Source organism: Haemorhous mexicanus, chromosome 22 (genome assembly GCF_027477595.1).
Source record: "Haemorhous mexicanus isolate bHaeMex1 chromosome 22, bHaeMex1.pri, whole genome shotgun sequence".
NCBI lineage: Eukaryota > Metazoa > Chordata > Aves > Passeriformes > Fringillidae > Haemorhous > Haemorhous mexicanus.
Genome location: NC_082362.1, coordinates 10,781,849 through 10,793,552, shown reverse-complemented (window position 1 = coordinate 10,793,552; position 11,704 = coordinate 10,781,849). Strand labels below are relative to the sequence as shown.

General features: G+C 51.7%; 1 protein-coding gene across 10 annotated transcripts in view; it reads left to right on the top strand.

Annotated features, from left to right (window-relative positions):
- Positions 1-8,152: 8,152 nt before the first annotated feature.
- MSI2 (musashi RNA binding protein 2) overlaps positions 8,153-11,704 on the top strand; it is a 204,581-nt gene continuing 201,029 nt past the window's right edge. For all 10 annotated transcript variants that reach the window (XM_059866263.1, XM_059866261.1, XM_059866262.1 and 7 more), the window contains exons 1-4: positions 8,153-8,255; positions 8,427-8,467; positions 8,595-8,676; positions 9,042-9,126. In XM_059866263.1, the coding sequence (XP_059722246.1) occupies positions 8,194-8,255; positions 8,427-8,467; positions 8,595-8,676; positions 9,042-9,126 (270 nt within the window). In that variant the 5' untranslated portion in view covers positions 8,153-8,193. The remainder of the gene's footprint in view (positions 8,256-8,426; positions 8,468-8,594; positions 8,677-9,041; positions 9,127-11,704) is intronic.

Sequence of the window (11,704 nt, the reverse complement as noted above, 5' to 3'; positions counted from 1 at the left end):
ACAAACAGGTGTTGAGTGCCCAGTTCTCACTTCAGGCAGTTAAATGTTTGGTCCTGCTCCCCCATCTCCAGGCTCTGACCCACTCTGGGAGCACAACGGCTGCAGGTGGAGCAGGGATGCCACCTCAGGGCTGTGGCAGTCACACAGAGCACACACAGTCACTGGTGCCAGCCTGACCTGGCTGGGTGCCACCTCCAGGACAACATGTGGTGCCCAATCTGGCATCGAGGCAGAGGGGAGGGAGATGATGCCTGACCCAGCTGAGAGCCTTCAGTGCAAAATTAACCCATCAACGTAATTTGGGTAAGTCTGAAGTGGCAGAGTGACTTCATTACAACGCCGAGCCCCGTGTGGGCTCCCAGCCTTTCTTCCTTCAGTGCCTGGAAGCCTCCTCTGCTGGGCTGTCAGCGGGGCCTCACACAGGTTTTCATACAGTTCTCAGTGTCAGCCTTAGGCAGGTGGATGAGCCTGGAAGGGAAATGAAGGACCTAAAGATCTGGATCCAGCTCAGAAGGAAGGAGGGGAGCATTGTTACAGACCTTGTCATCCAACATCTCTTTTGGATCTTACTCTCCTGACAAAGCTTGTTCTAATTATTTGCATAGCTTGATCTTGACATCAATGGAAATTCCAGCTGAATTTTGGCCAAGAAAGGACGGGTATGTCAGGGCCAGTTGCTTAATTATGTTTACAACTAAATTGCTTCAGTACATCTTCACTTCCTCGAAAGTCATTTTCCTCTGCTCTTTAATTTCATAGAACAATATGAAAGACATGAATCTTCATGAAACTCCTCTCCTAATGCAGCAGAGACTCCACAGTGTTTGCAGGCTTTGCTTTTCATCACAAGAGGTCCCAGGGGAGGTTCAAGGTAGGATCCTTGCCATCCCGGCTCAGCAATCACAGAAAGCCAAATAAATAAAGCAGGAAGTTGGCAAAGCCCTGATTCAGCAAAGGCAGAAGCACAAGTTCAGCATTAACCTCTCCTTAAAATGATTTGGAACAGAAGAGTTAATCTCAGGGCTGCCCAAAAGTCAGACCAGGGATCCAGGACCTTGACAGTCAGTATATCAGTGCTTTAAATCTAGTGGGAGAAGGTGCTTAAAGCTGAGGAATCTCTTAAATATAGGAAAAGCACTTTCCCTGGTAAGAGGTAGTAACTCAAAGAATGGTTTCCAGTCCATGGCCAGATGTAGGGGTTGGGTGTGACTGTGGCCAAGGCACTGATGCCCTGAGCATTGCTGATGTTGGACAGAGCAGATGGGTGACTCCTGGGGAGGCTGCCATGGCCCCAGCAGCCCCTCCTCACCCCCATCCCTCTCATGGGGAGGCCAGAGATCCCTGGGCAGTGCGGGGACTGGCGGGATGTCAGGGCAGCAGCTCAGCCAGGGGCTGCAGTGCTCCCCCTGCTTCACCTGCTCCCGGCGAAGCCTCTCGGGTGCGGGAAGGATGGTGTCGGATCGGGGTAAGGGCCCGTGTGGATCAAAATAGCCTCCCAGGGGAGGGATGCAGGGTCTGCCTTTGGGCTGCAGGGGTGACCCTGGGTCGGAGCAGGGGGAGGGAGTGCAGGGTGCCGCCTGGAGAGGTGGGTTTGCGCTTTAAACGTGTGGGACATCCCCGGAGGGGGGAGCGCGATGCTCTCCCAGCCCCGAGCGGCGGGACGCGGCTCCCGCAGCCGGCACAGCCCGGCTCCCTCGCTCTCCGTGCTTATCTGATCTGCACCTCCGTAATGATGTGGTTAGGATTGAATTATGGTGCTTTAATGTAGTTACAGCTACATTTCCCAGGCACATTTCTTCCTGACGTACAATGCTGGAATTTAGGATGTGGCCGGAGGCCGTCAGTGACTCCTTGTCTCCCGGGCTCCCTGCAGCCTTGCCACGCGCTGTGCCAGGCCCTGGCCGGGAAGGGAAACCGAGCAGCTCGAGCCACGTCTGCTGCTGGAACATCAGTGAACGACATGGAAAGCCAGGGAATCGCATTAAAGGTGAGCCCAGGGTGACAGCCCTGTGGGCAGGGAGTGAGGCTCCTGCCTGCACACAGCCAGGCATGGCTGGCCAACAGCTCCTGACACTGACAGCGTCCCACAGGTGGGTCTGTTTTGTCCTTGTTTTCCAGCTGCAGGAAAATACCTTTCAAAGATCCATGGATGAAGGGGTGATCTTTAGCCAATATTCGTGGTAGTGTGACTGTGAGGATTTTGTGCCCATTGAAGATCTGTGCCAAGATAGTCTAAAGCCCCATGGAAACTTTCTTGCTATGTGTGTCCTTTGATGTGAACTTAATGGTCATGGAATTTGCTGTATCAGCAATAAGAATCATTTGATTAACTGGAAAGGAGCAAACAAAGTAGTTAACTCTAAAGTCAGACAGGAAATGATGGGTTTGCCATTTCCATCATGCCCGAGGTGCAGGAAAGCCCAAACTTCAACACGTGAGGGATCCCCACAATCTACAGAGTGGGAGCTTTGCTTATCAGCCTCTCAGGGTGTTTTCATCAATTCTGATCTGCCTCTTGTTAATTTAGAGCGATGGTGTCCTCTGGGGAGTGACTTGTTTTTCCTGCCCCTGATTCAGCTCCACACTTGTGAATTTTAAATGCATGTGCATATATAAATGAGTGTCTGTATTTATCCAGATCCTGCCAGCACATGTTTTGCAATAATTCTCCTTGGATGCTCTTGCTTTCTCCTGCAGTCGATTTTTTTGAATGACATGGAACTGATAATGGATGTGGTTTCAGTGTGATCGGGCTGACTCGTCTCATTCCACCTCTCCTGCTTTTGAGCAAGAATGTGAGGACTTGCTGTGTCTATTTTAGATTCCGTCATGAAAGGAATAATTGAGATTGAGATTCTTAGTCACTCAATGCGGAAGGTCAGGGAATTAATGCTGTGTTACACCAGACCATTCATTTACTGGGCCTCCTTTTTTTTTCCCCTTAACTGTCTGTAGAGGAAAACAAATGTGGCTCAGAGAAGGTAACGCATCTTCAACACCGTACACAGCCCCAGCCTCTGATAATACACACTGTTTATCTTTATTTTGGGGGTGTTCCAGGGTAGTTTTATCATCATAATTGATTAGTGGCGACAGGGAGAAAAAAATCCAAGAGTAACAGGAAGAAATGATTCCAGTGAATCCATTGACTCAGTGGTAGCATTGATCTACTTCTGGGAATTATTTATAGGAGAAGATTCATAGTTAATAATATTAGTTTGGACTTTGGGAGCAGTTTATCAGAGGCTCTTAAAGGGCTTTGGTAAAAATTAATCAGGGAGAGAAATAAGGTAGACAGCCTGGTTTCAGGAGAGGGAAGGAAATGGGATTTCTGGCATAACTCTGTCCAGCCCAGGGTGAGAGACAACACAAGGGGTAACTTGGGGTGCTTGGATCTGTCCAAGCACAGGAGTGAGAGGCTGGATTTCCAGCTGCTCTATCAGACAACAGAGCTGGGGAAGTCTTTGGAAAATTCCCCACTAACCCTCTCCTTCAGGCGAAGCCAAGGTGCCCACAGGACAGAGACCCCCCCCCCCAGATCCATCAGGGAGAGCTGCCCAGGGACAGCACAAACCCTCCTCTTCCCCTTCCTCTCCTCCCTGCTTTGTTTTTGGCTGTAACTTAATTGATCTGTATCCTGCAATCCTACCCGCAGGAGGAATGACACATCTGAAAAAAGCAGGAGGATTTGTTTAAAGTGAGCTGCTTGGGTTTTTCGCTGTGTGTATATATAGAATTGCCTGGAAGTAGTAAATAGAATTAAACACTGTGGTTCTGAAAAACAGAATTCTCAGGGCTGTCTGTTGATTTCAAAGCTGACGAAAACAAAGCAGGCTTTGAAATCTTTCCTTGCAGAGCTTTCCCCTCCTCCCTTATCATATGAAAGATGGGCCTGATAATATTTGGGTTTTATTCTTCTTTTGAAACAGTTGAAAAAAACGCTGTTTTCTCAGTTAAGATGAAAATCATGATGTTTTTAATAAGGTCAGTGCAATGTCTTTATTAGCAAATGCTGAAATAATTTGATGCAGATCTGGAACTTGACAGGGAGAAACTCCAGCATCTACCCGAAATATAGAGCCACATTTGCACCAGGTGTGAACCAGTACAGCTTCCCTAAAATTACTGGTTCTGGGATAACCTATTCCTGTTTAGGGACTGGCTGCTATGTTTTTAAGTCACTCCCTCCTGCGCAGCCAGACTCAGTGGTTTTTGTTTGTTTTCCTGCCTGGCCCTGGGCTGCTGAGAGCCCCAGGGCTGGGCAGTGCTCATGGGCGTTGGGTTTGGTGGTTTCCTTTCAGCTGATGGAGCAGGTGGAAACAGAGGGACAGGCAACATGGGAAGAGGTGTAGAGCTCACCACGAGGAAACACAGGTGACGTTAATGGATGGGCAGCCTAAAATTAAATCCAAAATATCCAACTCCCTAAGTCTGCACTCTGCTGAAATTTTGTCTACAAATATCACAACCAAAGCTGCTGAGTGCTGTGCACTTAAAAGCCTGTCCTCTGCTGTGAACCGCAGGGACACACAGGAAGTCTTTGCTCAGCTCTTTGGAGATGTGGATGGTACCTAGACAGCCCTGACCAGTCTGACACCACAGACCCCGAACACATCTCTTCCATCCCCTGTGCTGTGTCTCCTCCAAGGCAGGGCTGGCACAGCCCCTCTCCTGGTGTGGCTGGGGGTGCTGCAGGCACTGGGGTAATGCCCGAGGCAGAGATACACCAAGAAGACCAATTGTTAGCAATGACATATTCTGCATTTCAAATGATCTTTGACTTCCTGGCAGCGCCCCAGCATATAACCCCCTGGAATTCTGTCTAAATAATGTTTGTCAGGTGAAGCCACAGCTGGGCAGCAGGCAGGGCCCTGCTCCTCACTGGGGACCTCGAAACCCACCGGCCGATCAATCTCCACAACCTGCTAAATGATAGATGGAATGTAATATAGGTCATTATTCCTTCCCTACGCGTGAAAATGAATTATTCAGTAAAGATTTAGATCCTTTTTATTATGACACTGAATTTATAGAGCATACAACACATAAATGCAGATTTCTACAGCCCCAGATAGATGAACTCATGCTCCAGGCAGCGTGAAGTGGATGCAGCCCCTCAGCATCAGTGCACGGCAAAGATGGGATGTCCAAGGAACACGGCTGCAGCCTGGGAAACTGGGACCTGCCACCTTCTGTTCCTGGAACAGCATTCCCAATCCATGCCCAGCTGGTTTAGGAGCCCAAGATCTCTTTGTTTCAGAAATCAGGCTCTCAGGGCCCATGTATCTCCAAGGAGATTTGGGGTCTCATGTCACTTTGGCCTTATAAATGCTGATCTTAAACTTTGCATCTCAGTCTCTGATATGAAACAGGAGTTGTAAAATTGAAAGGAAATTGGTGAGGCTAAAACCTGCTAATGAGAGTAGGGGCTATGTGAGTATGTGGACAGATGTGATTGCCCCAAATTCCTGTGTCCTGCAGAGCCACCATGGAGGATCGGGCTGGTTTGAATCAATAGCAGTAACTTTCCTCGTTATTGGACTAAATGCTTCAACTTTTAATTGTGCAGCTAGGGAGAATGATATCCCTGGCCGGCAGTTACAGATGTCAGCTTTGCAGTTCATTAGCTACTTCCCAAATTCCGCTGGGACTTTGGATTTTTAGCATGAATATTAGAGGTTGAAGAGGAGAAGAGCAGAGGGCAAGCCTGCAAACTCTCAGTGGGCTGGAGGAAAATCTGGGATTGGGTCTGGAACAGCTCCCTTGGGGCTGGGTGCCGTCGACTGCTGTCAAATGAGCAGGACAGGGGCTCCTGGTTTGTCACCCCAGGCTTCAGGTGCCCAGCGTGTCCCCTGAGCATCCCTGGTGCCGTGGGTTTGGATTCTGCTGTGACAGCAGAGTGCTCAGAAAGAGGAAAACCAACTGAACAGATTGAAACTGGTCACTCCCCTGAACCCAGCCTCAGCTCTGAGGGAAGTGGGGAGAGAATGTTCTGATAAAGTCTTCCCAAAGCCGTTTGACCTGTAACGTTTGCTGATGGAAGGGATAGCAGTGGAGATTTCCTTTTAATATATAGCAATCAAAATTTCTTTCTGAGCCATAAGCAGCTGCACTGAAGTTCCTTCTGTCCATCAGCAAAATCTGTCTTGTGCTTGTTCATTCTGGAACCCCTTTAAAATTCTGCACCGCTGCCAGAGAGATTAAAGGGGTAATATAACCCCAGGAACCGCTCTCCTGACTAGTAATTTCCCGGTGATTATTACAAGAAATAGCTAAGATCTAAAGGAAGCTCAAAGGGGGAGAAAAAGACTGTTCTTAAATCCCCCCCCATCCATTTCCTTTGCACATTGGTGCTGCTCATCCTGCTGGGGCAGGGCCGGGTCAGCCCCTTTTCCCTGCCTGCTCTGGAGGAGCAGGGCCTGTCCCACTGCTGAGCCAGAGTTCAGCACTTCATGGTAAAACAAACCAAATAAAAGGAATTATATCCAATTTTACAGTGGTCAGCATCACAGCATGAAGAGGGGTGTTTTTCCAGTGGGCCTGACCTCCCAGCCCTGCGCACATCCACTCATTCCCACCTTGTTCATTAGTCCCTGCTGGAAAGTACATCCACATACTGCCCCCAGCCCCAGTGAAAATATTATAATCCCTGAGCTGGAAATAGTTGGCAACCCCAAAACAGCTCTTGCAGGCTTGGCTGCTGAGCTGGGTGGTCTTTGGCTGGGAGGCACTCAGTGCTGGACAGGTGGAGGAACTCAAAATCCATAGATATCTCTGAAAATGTAGGGCAACGTGGCTCAGTCCTGCTGGGTGGGAGGCCCATACTCCTTAATTTAGGCAAACCTGATTGCTGTAGATAATGACACCAATACCTGGCAGCCCCATCCCGCAAAGCACTGGCCAAACACGGAGTGGGAAATGCAGGAGCTGAGCCGAAAGGCTGGCTGGGCAGTGCCTGTGGGGCCGAGTGGTGCTGCTGGAGCCTTGGGATGAGGGGATGCCAGGACATGGGGGGGGACACCGGGCATGCTGGAGGCCTGCAAGGGCACTGGGATATGGGGGAGCCCCAGGACACGGTGACACAGGGACATGGGGGCTTGGGGCAGGGGGCAGGAGCTGCAGGAGCCCGGCCCCAGCCTCTTTATCTGAGCTGCAGAAAGCTGCAATTTAAACCCGGGGTGTCCACAGGGTCCAGGCGGTGCCAAGGGCAGCGTGGGTGCGATGTCCAGGCGTGGTGAGGGGATGACACCTCTCAGTAACGCCCGAATTCTTCCCGAGTCGCTAAAATTTAATCTTCCTCTCCTGGACACCCAGCAGGCGCTTCCCAGCCCCCGGAATTCTCCCCTGACGACCGGCTGGGCTGTGCGGGGTGGGGAGCGGGGCAGGGGGCCGGCAGGAACAGCCAGTTTCAGCCAAAGGCCACCCCTCGTGAGGGTCGGGGGGCCCGGGCAGTGTGTGAGGGGCCCGGGGGGACAGTCCCGGGGGAACAGTCCCATGAGGACAATCCCATACGGAGAGTCCAGGGGGACAGTCCCGGGGTACAGTCCCATGCGGACAGTCCCATGAGGACAGCCCCGGGGGAACAGTCCCATGAGGACAATCCCATACGGAGAGTCCAGGGGGGCAGTCCCGGGGTACAGTCCCATGCGGACAGTCCCATGAGGACAGTCCCGGGGTACAGTCCCATGCGGACAGTCCCATGAGGACAGTCCAGGGGTACAGTCCCATGAGGACAGTCCCGGGGTACAGTCCCATGCGGACAGTCCCATGAGGACAGCCCCGGGTGTCGCGGACACGCGTGAGGGACGGACGCGCGCGGGAGGGGCGGGAGCTGCGCCGGGAGGGCGCGTTGACGTCACTATGACGTCACAGAGGGCCACGCGCCGGCGGAGGCCCCGCCCCCGCGAGGGAGGGGCGGGATGGAGGGAGGGGAGGATGGCGGCGGGGGGAGGGAGCGCCGGCGCGGCGCTGAGCTAAGCCGATCCCACGTGTGACGGATCTGGCTGCTGCCCCAGCGCCTCTCCAGTGAGATCCTCCGGTAGCGGAGGGAGGAGGAGGAGGAGGAGGAGGAGGAGGAGGGGGGAAGGGAAAAAGGGGCAAAGCAAGCGGAGCGAACCGAGCCGGAGCCGGGCCGGGGGGGGCGGGTTGGGCGGGCGGGGGGGGTTCTCTAAGGGGCTCTCGCTCGGCGCGGCCATGGAGGCGGACGGGAGCCAGGCTACCTCGGGGAGCCCCGGAGAGGCGCAGCACGACCCCGGGTAAGTCGGCGGGGCGGCGGGGGCGCGGAGCGCGGCGGCGAGGGGCGGTCAGGCGGGCCCGCCCCGCTCCGCGCCGCTCCGCTCCGCGCCCCTCCGCCCCGCCGGGAGCTGCCCCGTCAAAATGGCCGATCCCGCACCGGCGCTCAACTCCGCTCTGCTCTCTCCCTCCAGCAAGATGTTCATCGGCGGCCTCAGCTGGCAAACCTCACCAGGTAACCCCCGCCCGCCGCCCCCTCCCCACGCGTGTCCCGCCCCGCGTGGGCCGCGTCCCGCCGGCCGGGCCCTGCCCGCGCCCCCCCATCCCTGACCCTCCTCTCCCTCTCTGCTCTCTCTCCGCAGACAGCCTTAGAGACTATTTTAGCAAATTCGGAGAAATTAGGGAGTGTATGGTCATGCGGGACCCCACCACCAAGCGCTCCAGGTAAAACCGCCGCCCACCCCGCTCGGGCTGACAAACTTCGCGAGTTGCGGTCGGGGCGGGTGGACCCGCAGCCCCCGGTGCCGGCCCAGAATCCCACCCCGCATCCCCCCGCACGCGTGGGGCGCTGCGGGAGGGCTCTCCCCGCCCGCATCCCTCCAGCCCGGAGCAGGAAACAAAGCGGCCGGTGGAGCCGGAGAGGGGCCGGGGGTCGGAGCCGGCCGGCCCCTGCTCCCGGAGGCTTCGGGGGAGGGCAGAGGAAGGAGGGGGACCCGGCGGTTTATTTTTATGACTTCTCCCTTTGGCTCTAATTCTCATCACCACCCCCCCACCCCCCCCGCCATCCCCTCGCTCTTTGTCTCTCGCAGAGGCTTCGGGTTCGTTACGTTCGCGGATCCGGCGAGTGTAGACAAAGTCCTGGCCCAGCCGCACCACGAGCTGGACTCCAAGACGGTAGGTGCTGCGGGGGCTGCCCGCCGCCTTTCCCGCACGCCGGGGACGCGACCCGGCCGCTCCGAGCCCCCCTCGGGCCGGTGCCGCGGGCGGTGCCAGGCTGTCATTGAACCGGGACCTTGCCTGGCTCGGCTTTTCCTTTATATTTTTTTATAGACTCTGCTTTTTAACTTACCAAAAGCGGTAACTTTCTTTTTTTTTTTTTTTTTTAAATCGGAATTCACCCATACCGACCGCTGGCTCCTCCCCCGGCCTTATATTTTATTGAGCGGTGACATTGAAAAAGCTGTGGAGTAAAATCCAACTTTTTTTGGTGTTGGGCTGCGGCATGCTTTCTGCAGGGAACTTTGTGATTCTTTTGATTGATTATTTATGTATTGTTGAGCGCGTTTCAAGGTGGGAGTGACTTACTGTCAAACCGAGAAAGCTGCTGCTCGTGTCATTTCCCAAAGTCATTTTTTGGAGAGGTCCCCTCACCTGTGATGGCAGGGCCCCGGCGAAATGCACGCGGTAATTTATGGGAAGCTCTGCAAGAGCTGGATAGTGGATGTGGTAGAGAAGCACAAGTCCTAATGTGTTGTTGTTTCTCCAGAGCTCTTTGCTGCGCTCAGTCTCCAGTGCATAATATAATAAAAAAATGCTTGTGAGATGCAGCTGTTTTTTTTTTTTTTTAATAAACATTGCATTTTTGGGGGTTTTTTAAACACAAATTCCACACCTGAGTTTGCCCTCTGTCCCAATATGGTGCTTTCAGTGCTGGGTCAAACAAAAGGTATCGGGCAAGTGCAGCTCTGGGCCCTGTTTTCTCCCCGTGACCAGGGCCAAGCAAAAAGATGAAGTTTTGTGCCTCCTACTTCGTTGTAGTTTTGAGCCTCGGCAGAGCTGGGAGGGGAGGGGGGAAGGACACTGGTAGAGGTCATCAGTGCTCTGGTGCTGCTGGCTCTGGAGGGGGCTGTGTTTTGGTAAGGGAGCTGTCTGCAGAGACATTGTGCTGGGCAGCTCGAGCGTGCTCCTTACTGTCACTGGGGTTTGCAGGCTGGGTTCTGGGCTTAAGGGGTTTATTTTAACCTGAGCGTGGTGTTAGGAGCAATCCTGTCTCGGTGCTGCAACATCTCACGGGTGCCTCTGTGTGTGAGATTATAGTTCAGTGAAGAAAGGGAGGAGCAGGGAGCAAATGTGAGGATATGTTTTTTTAAAATGTAATTTATATGGAAACAAAAAGCCTAAAGCTCTTGTAGAAGCAGGTGGAATCTAGTGTTTTAATTTGACCTACAGATTCTGCTGGGCTTGCCTGCACACGAAGCCCATGCTTTCACATGCCTTAATAATTTGATTTTAGGTTTAATCAGATATGGTAAGATAACTGATTCAACCGTGCTCCTGAAATTAAACTCACCAGACTTTTCATGTACAGCTATATTCTCTATGTGTTTTTAAAGATAAATTTAGATAAGAAGGACAAAGGCAAACAGTATCTTGAACGAGAGTTAAAAAAAAAAAATCATGGGAGGACACCCTGTCATATTTCTGACTATAATTAGGTCCTCCCCCAGCTTTTTTCTTGTATCACAGTCTAGTCCCTGCAATGTATTAATTTGCTCTTCTCTTGGGGGAGGGGTGAAGAGCTTCACCGGGGCAAATCTGCCTCGGTTTTGGTTGTGTGATAATGATTGAATCAATCCAGATACAAAACTGACCTTAGAATCAGTAACGCAGCCTAAAAGTGAAGCACAGAGGCAGGCAGGTCCTTTCAGGCATGTGTTTGTAGAGTATTGTAGTAACTGTTGTGCAGTATAACAAGGCATTTGACTCTGTTTCAACGTTCAGCACAGGAGGCAGATCGGTTGGGTATTGGCATGGAAACGTCGCTCTTGTTTACAGTTACGTTAAAAGCTTTGTTTAGGTAATGGCCATTCATATCAGAAATAGTATTATAGTCATTTCCTAGAGGACTTGTAGATACAGTAAGTAGAATTGTACCTAACTAACTAATTTTTTATTTTTGGTAGAACTTTGGTTTTTTATTTTTATTTTTTTTTCCTTTTTGGTTGTTGTTTAAATAGTTGACAGGGTTATGCAAAAGGTATGGATTTGCCACGTTCATTGCTAGTGTTTGTTTACAAAGGCTGGTGGTGTTTCTGCAAAAGGTTGTGGGAAGGAAAATTCAGTTCTTTTAGAAAATCTGTCGCTGTGGTGCAAGGGACTCCATGCTCTTTGAACTGACCTTCAAAAATGAATGTGTTGCTTTGGAGTTTAATGGCTCTCCCAGCTTTTTACCAGCAGGACTTTGCAGTCATGTCCCTCTGGTGGGCCTGGTGTTCTTTGGTGGGAAAACCTGTAGTTTTGGAGCAAACATAGAAAAGTGCATGTTTTTCCACCTTTGGGTATTGCTGTGGAAAATCCGTACCTGTTGTATTTCCCCAGTAGACAAATGCCTAGTCAGTGCTGAATATATTTGTAGATAATGTTAATCTCTATGAAAAGGTTAGCTCTCTAGATAAATAATTCTACTTTTTATGCTTTTTGAACAATAAAATGGCATGTAATCGCTCATTTCTCAGGTGTGTCCTAAAAAAGA